At 38.2% G+C, this 20087-nt stretch overlaps 1 protein-coding gene across 4 annotated transcripts in view; it reads right to left on the bottom strand.

Moving 5' to 3' along the window:
* Positions 1-20087, bottom strand: part of CDK14 (cyclin dependent kinase 14) — a 570565-nt gene that overhangs the window by 271780 nt on the left and 278698 nt on the right. For all 4 annotated transcript variants that reach the window (XM_044245987.1, XM_044245990.1, XM_044245988.1 and 1 more), the window contains one exon: positions 3145-3268. In XM_044245987.1, coding sequence (XP_044101922.1) covers positions 3145-3268 — 124 coding nt within the window. The remainder of the gene's footprint in view (positions 1-3144; positions 3269-20087) is intronic.

The following is a 20087-nucleotide window of genomic DNA, read 5'->3' as shown; positions in this document are numbered from 1 at the left end:
GACTCCCCACTGAGAAGGGAGCCCGATGCGAGGCTGGATCCCAACCTGAGCCAAAGGTAGACGCTTAACCTACCGAGCCACCCAAGAGCCTCAATAGGTCTTAGTCTTTACACTACTACTCAATTTAGTCATACATTTTTTAATTCATTTGAACAATATTTGCTGAATGCCTACTACGTGCTAAGGATGGTTTCAGACATAGCACAGGCAACAGTGAGAAAGACGAGTCCCTGCCCTCACAGAACTTACAATCAGGTAGTGGAATAAAAAACTAAACATAAACAAATGAACACAATCATTATTTCAGCGCACCGTAAGAGCTACTGAAGAACTCCAGCTTTGTGACCAGTTACCTGCGCGATCAAGCCTCCCAGAACTCCGGGCTCTTTCAAAAACATGGGTTACTATACCTTATCAGATTGAAGAAACAATGAAACAAGGATTTCTAAGTGTCTGGCACTCAGAATAAATTCAATAAATTTCTCTGTTCCCCCCACTCTCCGGGTAGTTTTTCTAATAAAAATAGTAACATTTACAACATGGCACCTGTACTCAGACAGATTTCATTTGTCTCTCTTAATCAATTTTCACATTAAAAAAAAAAAAAAGGACAAAAGAACTGCTTCTAAAGCTCTTTATACGTCAAAGTCTGAATTAAGACCTGGCATTTCTAATTGTTCTGCTTCCTGGAACCATCCCATTTTGACTGTCGAGCTTCTCTCCACAGCTTCTACTGTGTTTCCTTCAGCTCAGACATAAACATGTGCCCAAGTGCAGTAAATCACAGTTAATTGCATGTCTTAAATTAAAAGACAAAAATAATGCACAATTAATTGGGGGGAAATTGTCAATTGGTGGTTGAGTCTCACTTATTACACTTCATGCACAGGATGCACGCCAAGGGTGTGTTCCAGGCAAGGAGACTCAGTTGGCGACGCTAAGCGGGGGAGGTGCATGGCACAAGCCTTCTGCAGAGTGGGCTGGTGCAAGGAATCAGGGGCTGTAGAATATGGACCCTGCAAGTGCTGCACCCAGGCTTCCTGGACAAGGCCCTTCAGTGCAAGCCTGCCCCCAAGAGGGAAATGCAGCAAGCCCCAAAATGGTCATTGGTGAGGGACTGAATGAAGAGGCCTGGGCTACAAAAGGAAAAATCTAAGCTGTTAGAAATTATTTTTTTCACATTTAACAACATGACAAAATGTGCATGGCATATTCTTGGGTGAAAATTGTTTACAAACAAAATGTTTCAGAAAGGCAAAGCATTGAGGATGAGGGGAAAGGTACCAGATAAGGAAACAAGGAAAATGGGAAGGTTTGCTCTGAGCATCTCTAAATTTTCTAATTTTCTAAAACACTTCCTAAGTTGTTTAAAACTGCATTTCAATTTATTCAGAATCTGATATTATAAAATGTCAGCTTTAAAGACTCAAAAGAATCTTTTAAGATAAACTTACCTGACAATTATAATAAAAGAATTGCCATAAAATTAAAAAATAATCCCTAGTAAGCACTTACATATAATCTCATTATACCCTTGATCATACAAACAAAATCAACTTCGTAAAATGTATTTAATAAATATACAAGAAAAGCATGTTCGATAGAATTAAATGTTCAAAGCAATTACTTACTCCAACATATACCTTACAGTATATTATTAAAAAACCAAAAGAAAATCACTACGAAGCCTTATTAATTTACTGATACTGACAACTACAAAATATGCTCACAGCAAATCCAATAATCCTGTATTTGAGGAACAATAAATCTCTTCTTCACCCAACTACTCTCCCATTATTTCCTACTCTGTAATAGAAAGACCTTATGTCTGGCCACCTTGTATTATTCTGATGCTAAAATGTGGCAATAAACCACACACACACGCACACACACACACACACAAATGTGGCAATAAACTACACACACACATACATACACACACACAGAGTTTCATCATCTCTACCAACTAGACGGGAATGACACTTTTGCAATATATCACTCGTTATGCTAACTTTTCTTCTATTTCAATTTTATAAGAAAAGAATACATAAAACACAACAGAGTAGATTCATTCCAAAGGTACTGAACAGTCTACTAACCTTGGAATAGGAAATAGACATTTCTTGCTCTTTTATTTATCGGGAGGTGGGGTGGGAAAAGATAATCATATTTCAGCAAAAGCCTGTATCTCAACCTCAGGCATGTTTATGTCCCCAGGGTAATATTTCCATTCCACTCTTAATGGAACAAATTTCTAATCAGAATATGTATTCAAAAATAATTGAGGCAATGCGATGTCAACGTATCACGCTGCCATCAGCATCCCTGGCGCCGGGAATTGACTCGGCACCCTCTCCGCTGTGACAGTGCCAGGCCGAAGCAGGAATGTCACACTTGATGAGGGGAAGAGAGCTAGCAGGGATGATACAATTTTGCTTCCCTTTGTGGGCTCAACACAGAGTCTGGAGGAAAGCTTCCAAGCTGGAAGAGGCCAACCTCAAAACTCTGAGGAAGGGATGACTTCTAATGACTGAAAACCACAATTTTTAAATCAGAATCTGTGTCTACTTTTATAAAGCTATTGAGAATTCTTGAAACAGTCATTTCTGGAAAACTTAACCTTGGCCCTAGATTTTTAAATTATTAAAACTGCTGGGCAATATACAGTATTGAATGTATTTTGTGATGCCCCAGAAAAGTCCAGAGGCCTAAGTTCAGGTTTCTTCAAGTCTGACAACAAATTGATAATTGTGAAAACTGGGTGATGGGTTAGGGAAGGGTTCCTTATACTATCCTCCTGCTTTGGAATGCGTTTGACATTTTGCATAATAAAAGGTGAAAAAAATTTAGATTTCTTTCAATATATTTCGTGATCAAAACTGAATTGACTTTTCCTTTAGAAATACATGAGATCTGATTTATGCTTATGATTATTCAAGACTCTAACAAGCAGTGTGAATTTTTAATAATGCTACGAAGCTTGATGTTGATCATTTAAAAAAAAAAAAATTCCTTCAATCTTCCAAAAAATGTTACCATGATCTATAATGATGGAAGAAGAACACCTAAACAAATGCAGTGCCACCATCTGCCTGGCATTCTCACAGTGTGACAAAATAGACTGGTAATTAACTGCTTTCCTACCGAAATCTGCCAGCTTTAACTCCCCCGTGTCACTGATCAGAAGGTTCTGTGGTTTCAGGTCTCTGTGCAAAATATAACGCTGGTGGATGTAAGACAGCCCTCGCAGCAACTGAAATAAAAACAACTGAAAAAATAGGGAGACAAAAGTTAAAATCTGAACACAGATAAAAGCCAGTTTCTACATACAGTCTGCCAAGCACTTGTATTTGGTAAAAATGGGTACCCATCACTAAATTTTCTACCCAAATTATTTAAGGAGAACATGCATAAAGGTATGGAAATTCCTAGTTCGTTAACAAGTAAATCTGAAATTTTATACGGGCTTATTACGTCAACCCAGAGTAATACCCTCCCCAGCCAGGAATCTATAATCCAATCTGTACTCTGTAACTTGGGTGAAATGTAAAGAATCGATTCTTGATAATATCTGATTTCCTCAGGCTTCTATTGATGCTTGAGACACGGGGAAAAAAAAAATCTATCCATAACATTATCAATAGAAGCAGATTTTTTTACCAAGTTTATGTAAATGTGCACATATTTAATTCCATAGAAAGTACATAAACATGTTATCCAGTGATTCACCCATTAACATGCTTTAAGGAATGGAAAGATAAGATGATTTCAATAATTAAAACAAAACAGTCACATGGCCCAATTAATACTACATTGTAATTATACTGCTTTTGCACATATGGCCATAGAGATTAGGCTGTTGCCTAAAGACAGACATGCACCTTCACTGATTATAAAGCAGACCCATCTGAAAGGAAACAGAAAACAGAGAAACCAAGAATTTAAGAGCAATACTTTTATAAGAAATAATTTTAGGAAGTGACTGATGGCCTTCTGTGTTTAGTTTCATACTGGATCATATCAAATATTCCTATTTTGATAATAGCAAAATGTGATTTGCGAAGGTGTCCAATATTCTGTTTATGAAAAAGGAAATATTTTATTTTATTCACTTATCCATTCATTTAGTTATTTTTAATATTTTTATTTATTTATTTGACAGAGCATGAGAGAGATCACAAGTAGGCAGAGAGGCAGGCAGAGAGAGAGGGGGAAGCAGGCTCCCCACTGAGCAGAGAGCCTGATGCAGAGCTCCATCCAAGGACCCTGAGACCATGACCTGAGCCGAAGGCAATGGCTTAACCCACTGAGCAACCCAGGCACCCCATTTATTCATTTATTTTTAAGTAGGCTCCATGCCCAGCACAGATCCCAAAGAGGGGCTTGAACTCATGACCATGAGACAGAGACCTGAGCTCAAATCAAGAGTCGGACACTTAACTGACTGAGCCAGCCAGGTGCCCTGAAAAGGGAATTATTCTAAAACTACTTACTTCACAAAATAATCCTAATAATTTCTAGTTTTTAGCAATGAATCTTTTTTTTAAGATTTTATCTATTTATTTGAAAGAGAGTGAGAGCGAGAGATATCACAGAGGAAGAGAGAGAGGCAGACTCGCCATTGAGAGGGGAGCTGATGCGGGACTCGATTCCAGGACCCTGAGATCACGATCTGAGCCGAAGAGAGACATTTAACTTATTGAGCCACCCAGATGCCCCTAAAAATCAATCTTTTAAAACACAAAAGGAAAACAATGTTTTAAGTGCCATCGATATTCCAGTCTACATAATTAGCTAGTGAAAAAAAAAGCAGTTTCAGGGAAATTAGTATGAGTTAGTTGCCAATGATTGATGATATAAGGATTACAAAATACTTAAATGGAAGAGACTTGCAACTCCTCGAGGGCCCTGGAAGCTGGCATTTCTGGACTGCTTTCCAACCTGTGGGTGGCTATAAAAGCCAGGTATACTTTTTACAGGGTGGATACATTGAAATCACACAAAGATAAATTCAGTTCAAAATATTTGTACATGATGACATCCTATGGAGCAGTGAAGGCTCAGGGTCATTATTTCCACAATCTCAGCATCAGAAAGGAAAAGTCTGTTCTGTGTTAGCCTAGATTAAATTAGTGGCTCAAGAACCTCAGGAAGCAAACATCCCTCTAGCCTCCTCCCCTCAATCCTCCCTGTGTGGCAGATGAAAAGACTTACCACTATGGCCAGCAGCTTCCAGCTTCATTCTTTACCCCTAATACCCCCTCCATCCTGAAGCCTAAGTTTACAATTTCTACAAAAATCCATTTTCCTTCAGTTTAGAAGGGAAAAAGTCAGCCAATAAAGCTACTTTGTGTTTTCAAAAGCTTAAAAACAAAAGGCAAAAGCAGACCACATAATGAACTTGATTGCAAAAAATGAACTGATTTTAAAAAGAAAGTTCAGCCTTCTGCCAGGAGCTAACTGACCTTTAAGGGCCCAGCAGAGACTTACTGGAATGTGACCGCCTATTTAACTGTGGCCATGAGTCTCACTTTCACAGACAGCAAGGGCCAACTGCCATTCTATGGATGGATCAGAGAATACAAACCTAGTCCGTAATGATTTTAATGACAGAGGTACTACGATCATCATCTCTGTAGTTGTGATAAGGAAACTGAGCACAGTTTCTCAAAGTCGTACAGCAATTAAGTGGCAGAACTAGGACTCGATCCCAGGCAGTTTGATTCCAAAGTCCACAATCTTGACCACTTCACTGTAGGAATCTTGGTCAGAAGTCAACAAAGTAGACAAAATGTTGACTCAGAAGCTGCTTCCTCTAACTGACAGGATCAAGTCTAGGCATATAATACCACAGCCTTCTAGGCTGCTGAGTGAGCCGTGGGGCCGGCTGGGTGCTTGGGCTCTATGTTCCCTGACTTCAAGCAATCTCACCCACCCCCACGCTGAGCACAGGGCTCTTCAAGCCTTTACCCTTATTGTTGCCTCTTTTCTGACAAAAAAAAGCCCCCTTTCCCCACTGCCTGTGATTCCCCAGATATTTCTTAGGTCTCATCTCAAGAACCACTCTTCCCCAGAGCCTGCTGTGACCACGTCCCCAGGCCCTACTCCCTCCACAGGTGTGTGTGAGATGCTCCTCCCGCTGTGCTCCAGGGGCGGCCTCTGCGTGTGTCTACCACATATCTAGCACCCCGCCTCTCACAGGCTGTGTGCCTTAACCATCTTCCTAGCCCGGGCACGCAGCTGACACTCCTACACCAGTAATGTGATTACTGAGCTGAATTTAGAGACATCTGGATGAAGCAGATACAAAAATAACAGATAGGGAACAATGCCATGGGATTTTCTAAACACTAGGGGTAGAAGTGGGTAAAATCAGACAGTCCCAAAGGGCTCTTCTTTTAATACCTTTACTAATTAGTGAAAATATATAATCCTCATGCTAATAGAGAAGCTATTCAAATGGGATACCATATTAAAGGAGATTAAGAAAACTGGTATCAGGGAAGGAGGCAACTACACACTCCAATTACAACTGTGTACATGACAAACGAAGCCCAGACAAAATGAATACGGCCCCAAACAGGGTCCGAGCCCCCAAACAAATTTTAGCTCTTCGAGCAGCACACAAAGTTAAGTCAAAACAAATCTCCATAGAATAAATTCATTTGGGATTTATTAAGTGCCAACTGTGTGCCAGGCCAGGTGCTGTCATGCACGAGGGATGCAAAGACGAATAAGGTATTAGATGGAGTCCCTGGACCCCAGGAGCTCACAGCTCACTGGGTATGAGAGACACACAAGCAGATGGCTACCACTTCGAGAAATCTGCACTGTGTCAGCAACACAAACTGAACGTAACTTAAAAAAAAAAAAAAAAAAAGGATCCGCCATAAGATGAAGAGCCACCTGTGGAAGGGATAAATCAGAGCAATCTTGTCACTCATCATAATGTAAAGTTTTCCTAGGACATCAAACTGAACAGTCCCTGGATGCACAACTTGAAATGATGTGTTATATTGACAGACCTCTTGCTACCCTGGGGGAAAAGACTCAAGTGACCAAGCAAGCAGGTCACTAGATAAGTTAAGAAAGACCCAAATAAATGAAAAGACAATGTATAAAAATAGAAACCTACCAACTCATCATAAAAATAATGGTGGGGGGGGACAACAGTACACTTTACTAAAAACATTAGAAAAGTTGGTGTTTTAGCAGTAATATTTAAATGTACTTAACAGAATAGGCACTGGTAGCTGGGGGAAGGCTGTAAGGAAGCAGTGGCCTGGCTAAGTTAAATAGAATGAGCAGAGCTCATTCTCTGTGGCAATGTCTTAAGAACTCACATCTTGGAAATCTCTTCTGTTAGATAAGCAGGCAAATACCTAACTTTCTCACAGAAATTTTTGAGAAAACCACCCAACTTGATTGTATTAAATCACCATACAATAACCTATACTTGATCTTTTTGAAAAACCAGAGGGACAGTGTGAGGACAAGAAAGACCACCAAAGAGGGGGCCACAGGCACAGAAAAAGGTACAAATCATCTTTGGTATTTGCTAATAAAACTTGGTACATATCGATGGAATCTCAGCAACTGAAAGTTGACTCTAATTGAAAAGCTGTTCCGAGTACTCTACATGTATCATTCAATCCTTTCCGTCAATCATCTTGTATTTTTTTTCTTTTCTTTTAATTAAGAAAACTAAGCCCTAGACGCACAAGAAACTTACTCCAAGTAATTCGTTCATCACTCAGCGTGTGTGAACTTCCCATGATATCATCTTAAAAGGGGTTGGTGCTTGATAAATGCATGGATGAACACAGATGTAGACCCAATATAGCAAAAGTGCTTTTCCTAAGTGAACCCAAGTTTGTTAAAGTCTCAATTCGTATGTAACATAATGAGTATATAATTGCTGAATTTGTTTTTGCTATTTAAAATCCTCTCAGAAATTAGTAACATGGCTTTATAGGTATTGAAGTTGATTAAGTATTATCAACAGATATGAAACTCTCTCCCCATCTTTCTAGTATAGTAGCCATAAGGTCTTCCTAAAAATATGTTGTCACCTCAGGATATTCTCTTCAACTTTATAAAAGGAGATTCCTCCAAATTCTTCAATATAACCACTGAGGATTTATACTCTAGTTTGAATATGTTCACTTTCTGTAGTACAAACCCCAATGGGAAAATGCCTTAAATAGCAATGATCTGATGAATGGGGACATTTTTGCCGGCAGCAGATCTATCTATAGCCCAGTTGTCCTGTCATCTCTGGCAGGATGCTCGTATTCTCCGTGCCATGCTCTATACTTCTTGGGGACAGACTTTAATACTTCATCTATTCCCTTATGAAACTGTTTAGGTTTTAAGTAGGTAAATAAAAAAATCAAGATAAGGCCTTTAATCAAAAAAATCTTAGGTGGGTAAAAGGCATACATTGTTGGACTCAGTATATCTTATTACCCAGAAGAATTATTGGCACTTACAGTAAACAAGATTTATATTCCCTTCCCTTTCAAAGTCTATAGATGTGTGATTGGTGGTTAGAGTCATTAGGTTCTATGAATGGTCTGAAATGCATGGGTTATTTAATATATGTGGTTCACCTTCATATGAAATGAAGCACAGGGAACATCTTAACAGATTTTCATGGGTCAAGTTTCTTTAAGGAGTGTCTAGAGTCTCTTGGGGCTTACAGGAGGCTTATTAGAGCTATTAGCAATGGACCCTATGCCTTATGGTATACAACCAATTCTCAGAAAGACATTTAATGTACTTTTCTGCTCCCTAGGAACCAAGTTTAACATCTCTGGATCTCAAATTTCTCATCTTGAGAATGACTGACTGAGTCTTAGATACCTTTAATAGTCATTCCCCTTGTAATGCACCATTTCATAATTTTTTGATAATAGAAATGAAAGGAACTCACAAATAAAAGAGCTGTAATACTGCCATTTACCAAGTGCTTTTGATGACAGACATTGTGCTAAATATTTTACACTCACTTAGATAATTTAATCCTCCCAACACCTCTGCCAGAGAGAGGTTATTATCCCTATTTCACAGATAAAGAAACAAAGGCTCAAAGAAAATAAATGAATCAGCTAAAGGGCCACAGAGCAAGAGGTAATACTAATATTTGAACCCATTTTTGTCTTGTTCTGACACCCAGTAATTAAGTGTACTGCTTGTGTACTGTTTGATTTTTTTTTAAAGTACATATGCTCTTTGCTTGAAGTAGTTATACATGGTATGAAACTAAGGCTAGAAAAATGACAGTGGCCAATAAACCAAAGCTTATTATTCATAAATACTTCAAATAACATGTTCCATGTTTACCACTATATTGTTTAAAAACCCAAAGGCGGTGCAAACATGAAATTACCGGGACCTCAAACTTTTTGGAGGTAAAAAATAATTAGAAACTTTGAGACCCCAAAACATTTGAGAAATGTCAAAATATTTTACAATATACATCAGATAATGGTACCATTACAATATTAGGTCTTCTGAAAATTTTAAAGGCCCCAGTGTGATTCGGCATGACTCATTCCATTTAGGTGAGTTTCTAATGTGCAAATACCTAATGCAAATACCAAATCCTAATTGCAAATACAATGTACAGAATTCATGCCAAACAGGTCCTACAAAACATCATTGCAGTTTCATGTATTAAATTTTTTTGAAAAGAATTCTTAGCATGTCATATGGAGATGTAAGGGAGCCAAAAACAAAGCTCCAGATATTCAATATTACGGTATAATTTACATGTCACTTTGGACATCCTTGACAGTGTGAAATGTGCTACTGGGGCGAGTAAGACACGAATATCCATGCCCAGCCATCAGTCTGTAGCTGTATACTTTTTTGCCATGTACTACAGATAGGTACAGTTCCTGGAAAATCTGAGTCCCAGGAGTAATTTGTCTTGCTACTTATTATCCTTTTTGAGATCTTCCGTTTAGTTTTTTTCTTCTTTATTCCATTCTCTCGAGGTCCTGCGATACATAACATTTTATCATTTCCAGATAATGTAGCAATTATTTAATTTACTTTCTCTGAGATATTTACACATTAATATCTTATTCCTAAAGATGGTAATTTTCTGGAGAGGAATAACTCCAAAAATGAGAATTTCAGGTATTTGGGCAAGCTCTTGTGGGAAAGATCTTGCACACTTTCTGTGATCTTTGCATATTCCAGGGAAGGTGGCCTCCCATTCTGCCCTCTCTTCTGGCCTCAGTGCAATGGTAGATACCAGGCAAGGTGCACAAAGACACCCACCTTAAGAAGCAGATCGAAACCATGGGAACCAGAGCGGGGATGCTTACGGGGATTCAAATGGCATTTCAAAGACAGATCTTTGTTCTGTCAAATTCCTTGAAAGAAGCTCTAATACCATAAGTAGGTGTCCAAGTTATCAGGGTTTGTGTATATGATGAAGCAAGTTGGTAGAAATGAGGATAAGAATTTCCCTTTAATAAAGTTGGTTAATAGCCTAAAATTAGTATTAGAATTATTCCCTAGCGAGGTAGAAACAAAATGGTCAAACTTAGGCTACTGGCTTTAATAGTTACCTAACATTATTTTCCAAGAGAAAAACTGAAACAGTTGTTTCAAGGAATTCAAATAATGTAATCTTAAGACCTGTTGTTATCAGGTTTCTCTTTGTCCGTATAGCTCAGAATTATGCAACTGACCTGACTGATACACACTTTTTAGAACTAAAAGGAATAACATGAAATACAAATTTTTCTCATTTGTGAATGTATGTTACTCTCCCCTAACTAAAGGGTCATTCTTTTTTACACACAATGATAAGTAATAAATAAATAAATGAATAAGTTTAAAATGGCTTTAGTGCTTTAAGTAACATCTTAGACCCTAATCAACATGAAGTATCTTAATATCAATTGATAAGACTAATACAACTTTCTAAAAAGGAGAGAGAGCCCAGAAATGAACCTATGCTTATAGGTTCAACTAATCTGTGACAAAAAAGGCAAGAATATCCAATGGAAAAAAGACAGCATCTTCAATAAATGGTGCTGGAAAAACTCAAAGAGTTACCTGCAAAAGAATGAAGCTGGACTAATTCCTCGAAACATATACAAAAATAAACTTGAAATGGATTAAAGGCCTAAATATAAGACCTGAAGCCATAGAAATCCTAGAGGAGAACACAAGCAGTAATTTCTTTGACATTGGCTACAGACACATTTTTCTAGACATGTCTCCTCAGGCAAGGGGGGAAAAAAGCAAAAATAAACTATTGGAACTACACCAAAATAAAAAGCTTCTGCACAGTGAAGGAAAACATCAACTAAACAAAAAGGCAACCTACTGAAATGAAAAGTAGTATCTGCAAATCATATGTCTGATTAAGAGTTAATACTCAAAATATATACAGAACTTATACACCACACACACACACACACACACACACACACACACAGTCAACCCAATTAAAAAATGGGCAGAGGACTTGAATAGACATTTTTCAAAAGATACCCAGATGGTCAAAAAACACATGAGAAGATGTTCAACATCACTCATAATAAGAGAAATGCAAATTAAAACCATAAGGAGATATAACCTCACACCTGTCAGAATGACTAGAATCAAAAAGACAAGAAATAACAAATGTTGGCGGGAAATGGAGAAAAAGGAAACCTTGTGCACTGTTGGCAGGAATGCAAACTGATAGAACCACTATGGAAAACAGTACGGAGAGTCCTCAAAAAGTTAAAAATACAAACATCATATTATCCAATAATACCACTATTGGGTATTTACACTAAGAAAATGAAAATAATAATTCAAAAAGATATATGCATCCCTATGTTTACTGCAGCATTATTTACAATAGCCAGGGTACAGAAGCAATCCATGTAACCAGTGATAGATGAATGGATAAAGAAGAGATGATGGGGGGGTCACCTAATTGGCTCAGTCGGTTAAGCCTCTGTCTTTGGCTCAGGTCATGATCTCAGGGTCCTGGGATAGAGCCCTGCATCAGGCTCTCTGCTCAGCAGGGAGCCTGCTTCCCTCCCTCTCTCTGCCTGCCTCTCTGCCTACTTGTGATGTCTCTCTCTCTCAAATAAATAAATTTTTTTAAAAAGAGAAGAGATGGTGTGTGTGTGTGTGTATATACAAACTAAATGTCCAGCAAAATATGAATCATACACACAAACATGCACTTACTGGAATATTACTCAGCCATAAAAAATGAGATCTTGCCATTTGTGACAGCAAGGATGGACCTAGAAGGTATTATGCTAAGTGAAATAAGTCAGTCAGAAAAAGGCAAATGCCATCTGATTCTACTTATATGTGGAATCAAATAAATAAACAAACAAACAAGAAGAAGAAACAGACCCATAAACAGGAAACTGGTGGTTGCCAGAGGGAAAGAGAGTGGGTAGTTGGACAAAATGGCTGAAGGCGAGTGAGAGGTACAGGTTTCCAGATAAAAACAAAATAAAATTACAATTAAAAAGAAGAGAGAGGGGTGCCTGGCTGGCTCAGTGGGTTCTGCCTTCGGCTCAGGTCATGCTCAGGGTCCTGGGATCAAGCTCTCTGCTCAGTGGGGAGCCTGCTACCCCACTCTCTCTGCCTGTCTCTCTGCCTGCTTGTGATCTCTCTCTCTCTCTCTATCAAATAAATAAATTAAATTTTTTTTTAAAAAAGGAGAGAGAGAGATGCACACTGAAAAACCGACAAAGATGATAAACCTTGAGTCGAAGGATCTTAGAGAAAGCTCACACACATAAGCTATAACAGAAAAATTTCAAATGGAATGAAGGGAATACTTTGAATTTGGATATAGTGATCAACAAACCTCTCTTTATATCCTGTCAGAGAGGTCTCAAATAATAGGAATGGATACATTAATGCATTCTATGAGATGTATGGGCTAGTAACATGAAGGCTCTACCTGTCCAAAAATCAAGAAAAATCCTTGGTAGTGTGTACATAACTCTATTACTTAGGCCGATTTCCCTCCTGGGTCCTCATGTTTGTCTTAGAAAACATGCAAACAAAGGGGTCAAGTGCAGGACCCATCTTAAATGAGAGAGAGGCAAGGGGAATGGCTGGAAGCTTAAAACCCAGAAGGATATACCCTCACTGGGTACTCCCCAAGCTGGGTAATTTCATCTTACAAGTATCTGCCATCTTACAAAACAACATAGAGCGTATTTCCAGTCACTGCTTTCATCAATCTTTGGGGTGATTTCTTTTCAATCAGGGCTTTAAAGCACTCCTAAGAAAGACTCTGCCATTTAATTAGCTGCCTTGATTCCTTTGTCTGATCCAGAATTTTACAACCAGTCAGCAGATGATGCCAAAGATACAAAAGACATGATCTGAACAACTGAAAGCGGCTTAGTATCTTCACCAGAAATTCACTACTGAGATCCCTCCCAAATGTCTAGCAAAATACGAATCAACCCATGGAGTTTCACTTTCTTTTACCATTTCTTTTATTGTTAATCCTTCACTTTCTAGATAGGGAAGATTATTTTGTTACAATAAAAATAGGATAAAAATGTTCAAAAGAAACCTGGACAGGTGCTGAGACTAAAGCACTCTTTAATATCTTCATGAAATAATCATATTTCCCAAAATACAGAATGAGAAAAGTCTCTATAAATTCACAGTAATGCATAGTAGGAAATCATTACTAGCTAAATGAGAGCTCTAATACAGAGTATGGAGAAAATCAGGTGTTATCTGATTTTCTATTTGAACATTAGAAAGTCTCATTTAGGAATCAATTCTTGGTGCCATCTGTATAAGACAATCTTAATTTGGCATAACATTATTCTGACTCTTATACACCTGCTTGTTCCCTGGGCTATGAAAGAAAAATAGTGATTTTTCGAGCATAATAATCCTCATATCTTTTTAATTAATATAGATACTGAAATTTTAAAAAATGAAACTCAGCATTATTCCAGTAGGATTTCAGATATTTCAGAGAATGAGCCACAGTATTCACAATTACTTTGGTTATTTTGGGTTATCCCAAAACAATTCTGTTAAAAAAGTGCAAATGCATTTTTGCAAGGACTCTTCTAGAAAAGCCATGAGGATAACATGGAAATGACAGTACATTACAGAAAAACACAGAAAGATCCAATATTGTCATGATATTAAGATTCATGCATCTACATTTCTAGGTATCAGCTGGAGACAAGAGCCAATTAATCTTTTTTTTCATGAACTTTAATTTTCAGTCTCTCATGATTGTTAATTTTTAAAGAACATATAAAACACTGAAAGAAGGACAAAATTTAGACTGTTATAGTCATTTTCTTTACCACAATGATCAATCTGTAAATCACTGAGAGTTATAAAGAATACCAGTCCTGCATTCAACTCAACTATGGTAGCCAAAATTTAATAAAATTCAGAGTAAATGGCTTAAAGGGGGAAAAAATAAACTACCCTCCCCCCAAAATTCTAACCAGTTTCTGACATACCAATTATGTTCTAGCAATTGGTTGCTATACCTTTAATCATCATAAATATTTATAACAAGGACAATGTCCTCAGGCTTTTGATTGAGATTTTAAATTGCCCTCTAAGTAATTAACTGCTAAAATTACCCATTTGTCTAAAATTGATATTATGCTAAGAAACAAACCATTAGTTAATAGTGAATATTTATTTTACAATGTCTTATTGAGAGCAGACACATTTTGTGGGTAGAACAGCACAGTGATTCTAGAAATTCAGTTAACATTGATAATTTTTGCTATGAGTTTATTCCAGTACTTACTAGGAATATACATCAAGCAAGATAAAACTTTTAACAGATGTTTTGCTGGGGATCAGGATGAAATTACTGTAGAATATCCCATGCTTTGTTATGAAATCACGAGTTATGCACCATTCCAGTTGTTTTTTTTCCCCCTTCATTTTTCAATGATGCATCATTTTTGTAATGCTTGAAATTTTATCTGATTCCCATTAAGAACAATCTCAGTTCTTAGATACATGACATCCTATATTACCATAAACAAGTATATATGAAATGTAAACAAAAATATGTACATTTTTAGAATCCAAGATAAATGTTTCACATATATTGTCTTGCTGTCCAATAAGTAAACCAAAACTCAAAATAACCAGATTTAGGGGCAAAGGCATGTGATCACTGTACTTTCTTTCTCTTCACCATAATGAATATTCAGTATTTATGACACTGCTATCATTTAATTATCTACAAGCTATTTAGGCAAACACAGAGCTTTGGAGTTATTAAAGGACATGCTCTTTCAACACAATAGTTTATCTCACCTGGTTTTAACATCTCCTTAAATTTACAGAGAACCATTACGAGGTCTTATTTTAGCTCAACTGTTGTGTTTTTTGTTCTTTTTTAATGAACATCTAGCTCAGCATTATGAACAGCTGTTAACTTAGTAAATATTATCCTTATGCTCTTCATTTTGCATTCATAGATTTAAGTGACAATAAATATCACCACATGAAAAAAATACGTTAATACATCAAACAGAAATGCCCGTGGGGCATCTGTCACTATGTCATAGTCAGACGTCTTTGAGAATAATTTCACCTGCAGTGCAGACCCTGAATGTAACCCTGGAGGAGAGCATTGTGTCTAAGCAGGTGAAGAAGAAAAGCCAGTGCGTAATTAGGTGAGTGGCCTCCCATGGAAACCAACATGGTAATAAGGGCCTTCTGCGGCCGTGCACTGCAATTCAGATGCCAAACACAGGCATTAACAAGTTGCATTCTATTTTTTAACTTCCCACACCATCAGAGAAGGTAGAAGTATTATCTTCAATATGAAAATGATGACAAACCTATGTGACTGAGTGCATATAAAGTCAAATAATAAGCTAATTACGGTAATTTGATGTATTAATCATGTGGTGTAGGGAAAAGAACTTTGAACAAAGTGTCAAAAAGCCCTTTCTAGAATGCTAATCCTGGAAGGAGCTTACTTGGTTACAGCAGATTCACTTAAAGAGGTGTTTTTCTTTTTTAATTATACCAATATTAATGTTTCAATGTTATGATTGTGTAATTGTTACTTATACCTGAGCCATCAAGCTTACTATGAATATTTTTCTTCACCCGCACAATAATTTGTTTTTCCTGGTGTTAGTGATGATCTAGTTCTTTTGTTTATTGGCTTGTTTTCCTTCAATTTTCTTTATAGTTACAGCTAATTTAATGCCAAACTCTTCTCCCACCTTGGAAATCTGCTCGAACATGTTAGTTGCTCCACCTAACAATTTTCTCTTCTTGGAAATCTCTTCTGGCAACTTCTAACCTTCTCTAAAAGGACCAGTGGGCTACTCTCCTGACATGATGCGTAACTGTCATCCTGGGATTCTTTTCAACACTGTTCTGAAAATCCCCTGCATCGCTCTCCTGTGCTAGCCTCTATTATTTGGTTTCTTTCTCTTCTCTGCCTTGGTTTATACCCTGAGGTCTAGTGGAGTACATCCTTGAGTAGCTTCCTGAGGAAGGATGCTAGGGCGGGCATATTTTTCAACTTCTTGAAAACCTGAAAATAATTATTTTATTCCCACTTTACTTGATAGTTTGTACAGAACACTAGGTTGAGAGAATAATTTTATTTATTTATTTTTAGTAAGCTCTACATCCACTATGGGGCTTGAACTCATGATCCTGAGGTCAAGAGTCACATGTTCTTCCAACTGGCCCAGGCGGGTACCCCAAAAGAACAGTTTTAAATCTGAACCATCTGCAGCCACTTTGGAAAACAGCGTGGAGATTCCTTAGGAAATTAAATATAGAGCTACCCTATGACCCTGCAATTGCACTACTGGGTATTTACCCCAAAGATACAAATTTAGTGAAAAGAAGGGCCATCTGTACCCCAGTGTTCATAGCAGCAATGGCCATAGTTGCCAAACTGGAAAGAACCAAGATGCCCTTCAACGGACCAATGGATAAAGAAGATATGGCCCATATGTACAATGGAGTATTGTGCCTCCATCAGAAAGGATGAATACCCAACTTTTGTAGCAACATGGATGGGACTGGAAGAGATTATGCTGAAGTGAAATAAGTCAAGCAGAGAAGGTCAATTATCATATGGTTTCGCTTATTTGTGGAGCATAAGTAATAACATGGAGGACATGGGGAGATGGAGAGAAGTGAGTTGGGGGAAACTGGAGGGGGAGACGAAGTATGAGAGACTGTGGACTCTGAGAAACAAACTGAGGGTTTTGGAGCGGAAGCAGGTGGGAGGTTGGGTGAGCCTGGTGGTAGGTATTATGGAGGGCACGTATTGCATGGAACATTGGGTGCAGAGCATAAACAATGCATTCTGGAGCACTGAAAAGAAATTTAAAATAAATAAATAAAAATTAAAAAAAATTAATCTGAACCTTTTAGCCACTTCCCCAATGCTGTCCCCCTTCTGGTGTTGCTGTTGAAATACCTAATGCTTTTGTGATTCTTGGTCCATTGCAATAATGCCATTTCCTCTGTAGTACTTTTCTCTGAAACCAGTGTTCTGAAATTTTGCAATAAGGAATCTTATTGTCAGTCTATTTTCATTAAATGTTATGAGCATTTAATGGATGCTATTCATCTTGAAATTCTATCCTTCACAGCTGGAAATAGTTTAATGATTATTACCTTAATGATTCCCTCCTGTCTATTTCCTCCAATTATTCAGATGTTGGATATCCTGGACTGGACTTCTAATTTTTTTTGACTCTTTCTTTTTCATTTTTTAGATTTATGTTTTATGCTCTATTTTCCTGGCGTATTTCTTCAACATTATCACCCACCTTTTTTTGTTAGTTTTTATTTCTGTCCTCATATTTTAATTTTTTAAAAAAGATTATTTATTTATTTATTTGACAGACAGAGATCACAAGTAGGCAGAGAGAGAGGAGGAAACAGGCTCCCTGCTGAGCAGAGAACCCAATGTGGGGCTCGATCCCAGGACCCTGGGATCATGATCTGAGCCAGAGGCAGAGGCTTTAATCCACAGAGCCACCCAGGTGCCCCCATAATTTTAATTTCTAAAGCAACTTTCTGTTCACTAAGTTCCTCTTCTTCAAAATAGCCTATATTCTTGTTTTACAGATATACTATTATTATACGTCTTGGAGAAGACTGAAAATTTTTGAAGTCTTCTTTCCTATCTTTCTCTAATTAATGCATACAACTTTGGTTCCTCCAAGCTACTTGTTTGTCAAAGGGGATCTTCACTGTAGAGTTACCTGGATTCTTCTGGTCTGTTCTCTTGGACTGGTCAGATTATCCACAAAAGTCAGCAGAAATAGGTCTGACACTGCTTCTTGAAACACCACTGGCTAGACTCTGTAGCTCATGCTCTTCCCTATGGCACCCACCTCCCAGTGCCTGCCCACTGTGACTTCCTACCTCTCTGTCAGAGTGGGGAGCCATGGGGGAAAGCAGACTGTAAGGCTGTGAGAGGGAAACAGGCCAGGATTGACAGAAAGCACACATATCCTGCAGGGGTAAAGCCAGGAGGATCCCAGGGAGGGTGAGGGGACACTGTGGGTCATGGGAGGCACCGTGGGCTCTCAGCCCTGGGTCTAAGCAAATGCCCATCATTCCCTTATTAAAGGGATTTTGAAATCTGATTCTGATTCTGAAAGAGAGAAGAGAGAATATATAGAGACAGAGAGACCTGCAGGTGACTCTATCATGGGGCCAAATCTGAAGACCTTTAAATGACTACTGAGGTTTCTTATACCCTTAAATATTCCAAGAACTGAGACTGTCCAGTACAGTTTGGCAAATCCTCGAGGAGCCAAGATTTCAATAGCTATGGGTAAAGGGATATCATATATCAATGTATTTTGCTGATTTTCAGTTACTCAAAAAGGCTAAGAAGAGATAAATCATATCATGCTCATTTAAAGGCAAAAATGTAGTCGAACATCAAACTGTGACCATATCAAACATCTTTTTTTTTTTTTATGTTTATTTATTTTTTTAACAGACAGAGATCACAAGTAGGTGGAGAGGCCAGCAGAGAAAGAGGAAGGGAAGCAGGCACCCAGCTTAGCAGAAAGCCCGATGCAGGGCTCGATCCAAGAATCCTGGGATCATGACCTGAGCCAAAGGCAGAGGCTTTTAACCCACTGAGCCACCCAGGTGCCCCACATCAAACATCTTATGAGTGGGTATAATTCCTGCCCTATATGACTGATATCCATCTAATGTTTGACAGTATTTCTATGCCGAATGAACAAGGCATTCACCATTAAGTTTCTCGCCACATTCTAGGAGGCACTAACTATTAAACCACATCTACTGCCACAGCACCACAAGGGCTGGGAACAGGGAACCAACACTAGGTATTTCAAATACAATGGATGACCATGGAATGAGAGGAAAACCTGCAAAACCTAGATGAAAGCTACTGAAACATGATTTCAAGGAAGTACAGACTAGTTACTGAGAAACCGCAACACAGACATCAGTCTCCTTACAACCACGAGAAGATAAAGGAAAAAGAAAATGGAATGGAAAAAGCAGAACTTAAAAGGCCACAAAAATCATCAGTGACACTGGCCTGAGGATACTGAACACAGAGATGTTTTGTGGAAAAAGCTCTTTTCTTTGTTTCACCAACAAAATTTTCCACCAATACTAGCCCACAACTAATGACACACAGAAGATGGTGAGAAAATGAAGCAAGAATAATAAAAATCCAGTGATGCCATGATTCCTTTTTTCCCCTTGAGATTTTACTTATTTATTTATTTATTTAGTACAAGAGTGTGTGAACAGGGGGAGGGGCAGAGGAAGTGAAGGGAGAGAATCTTAAGCAGGCTGCGCTGAGCGTGGAGCCTGCTTCGGGGCTCAGTCTCTCGACACCAAGATCATGACCTGAGGTGAAGTGAAGAGTTGGATGCTTAACCAAATGAAACATCTGCGTGGCCTTGGAAAAGGTTCAGACATGCCTTTAATCTCAATCCTATCTCTGAACTTGGAAGTCAGGAAGTCAAAGTTTGCTCAGAGTAGCTGCTGATGTCACTGAGGCTGGCAGGCCCCTGGGCTCCCCCCTGAAGGTCTCACTAGCTGGG

The sequence above is a fragment of the Neovison vison genome, chromosome 4, assembly GCF_020171115.1.
Source record: "Neovison vison isolate M4711 chromosome 4, ASM_NN_V1, whole genome shotgun sequence".
NCBI lineage: Eukaryota > Metazoa > Chordata > Mammalia > Carnivora > Mustelidae > Neogale > Neogale vison.
Note: the sequence above shows the minus strand (reverse complement) of the source record. Positions and strands in the feature narration are given on the sequence as shown.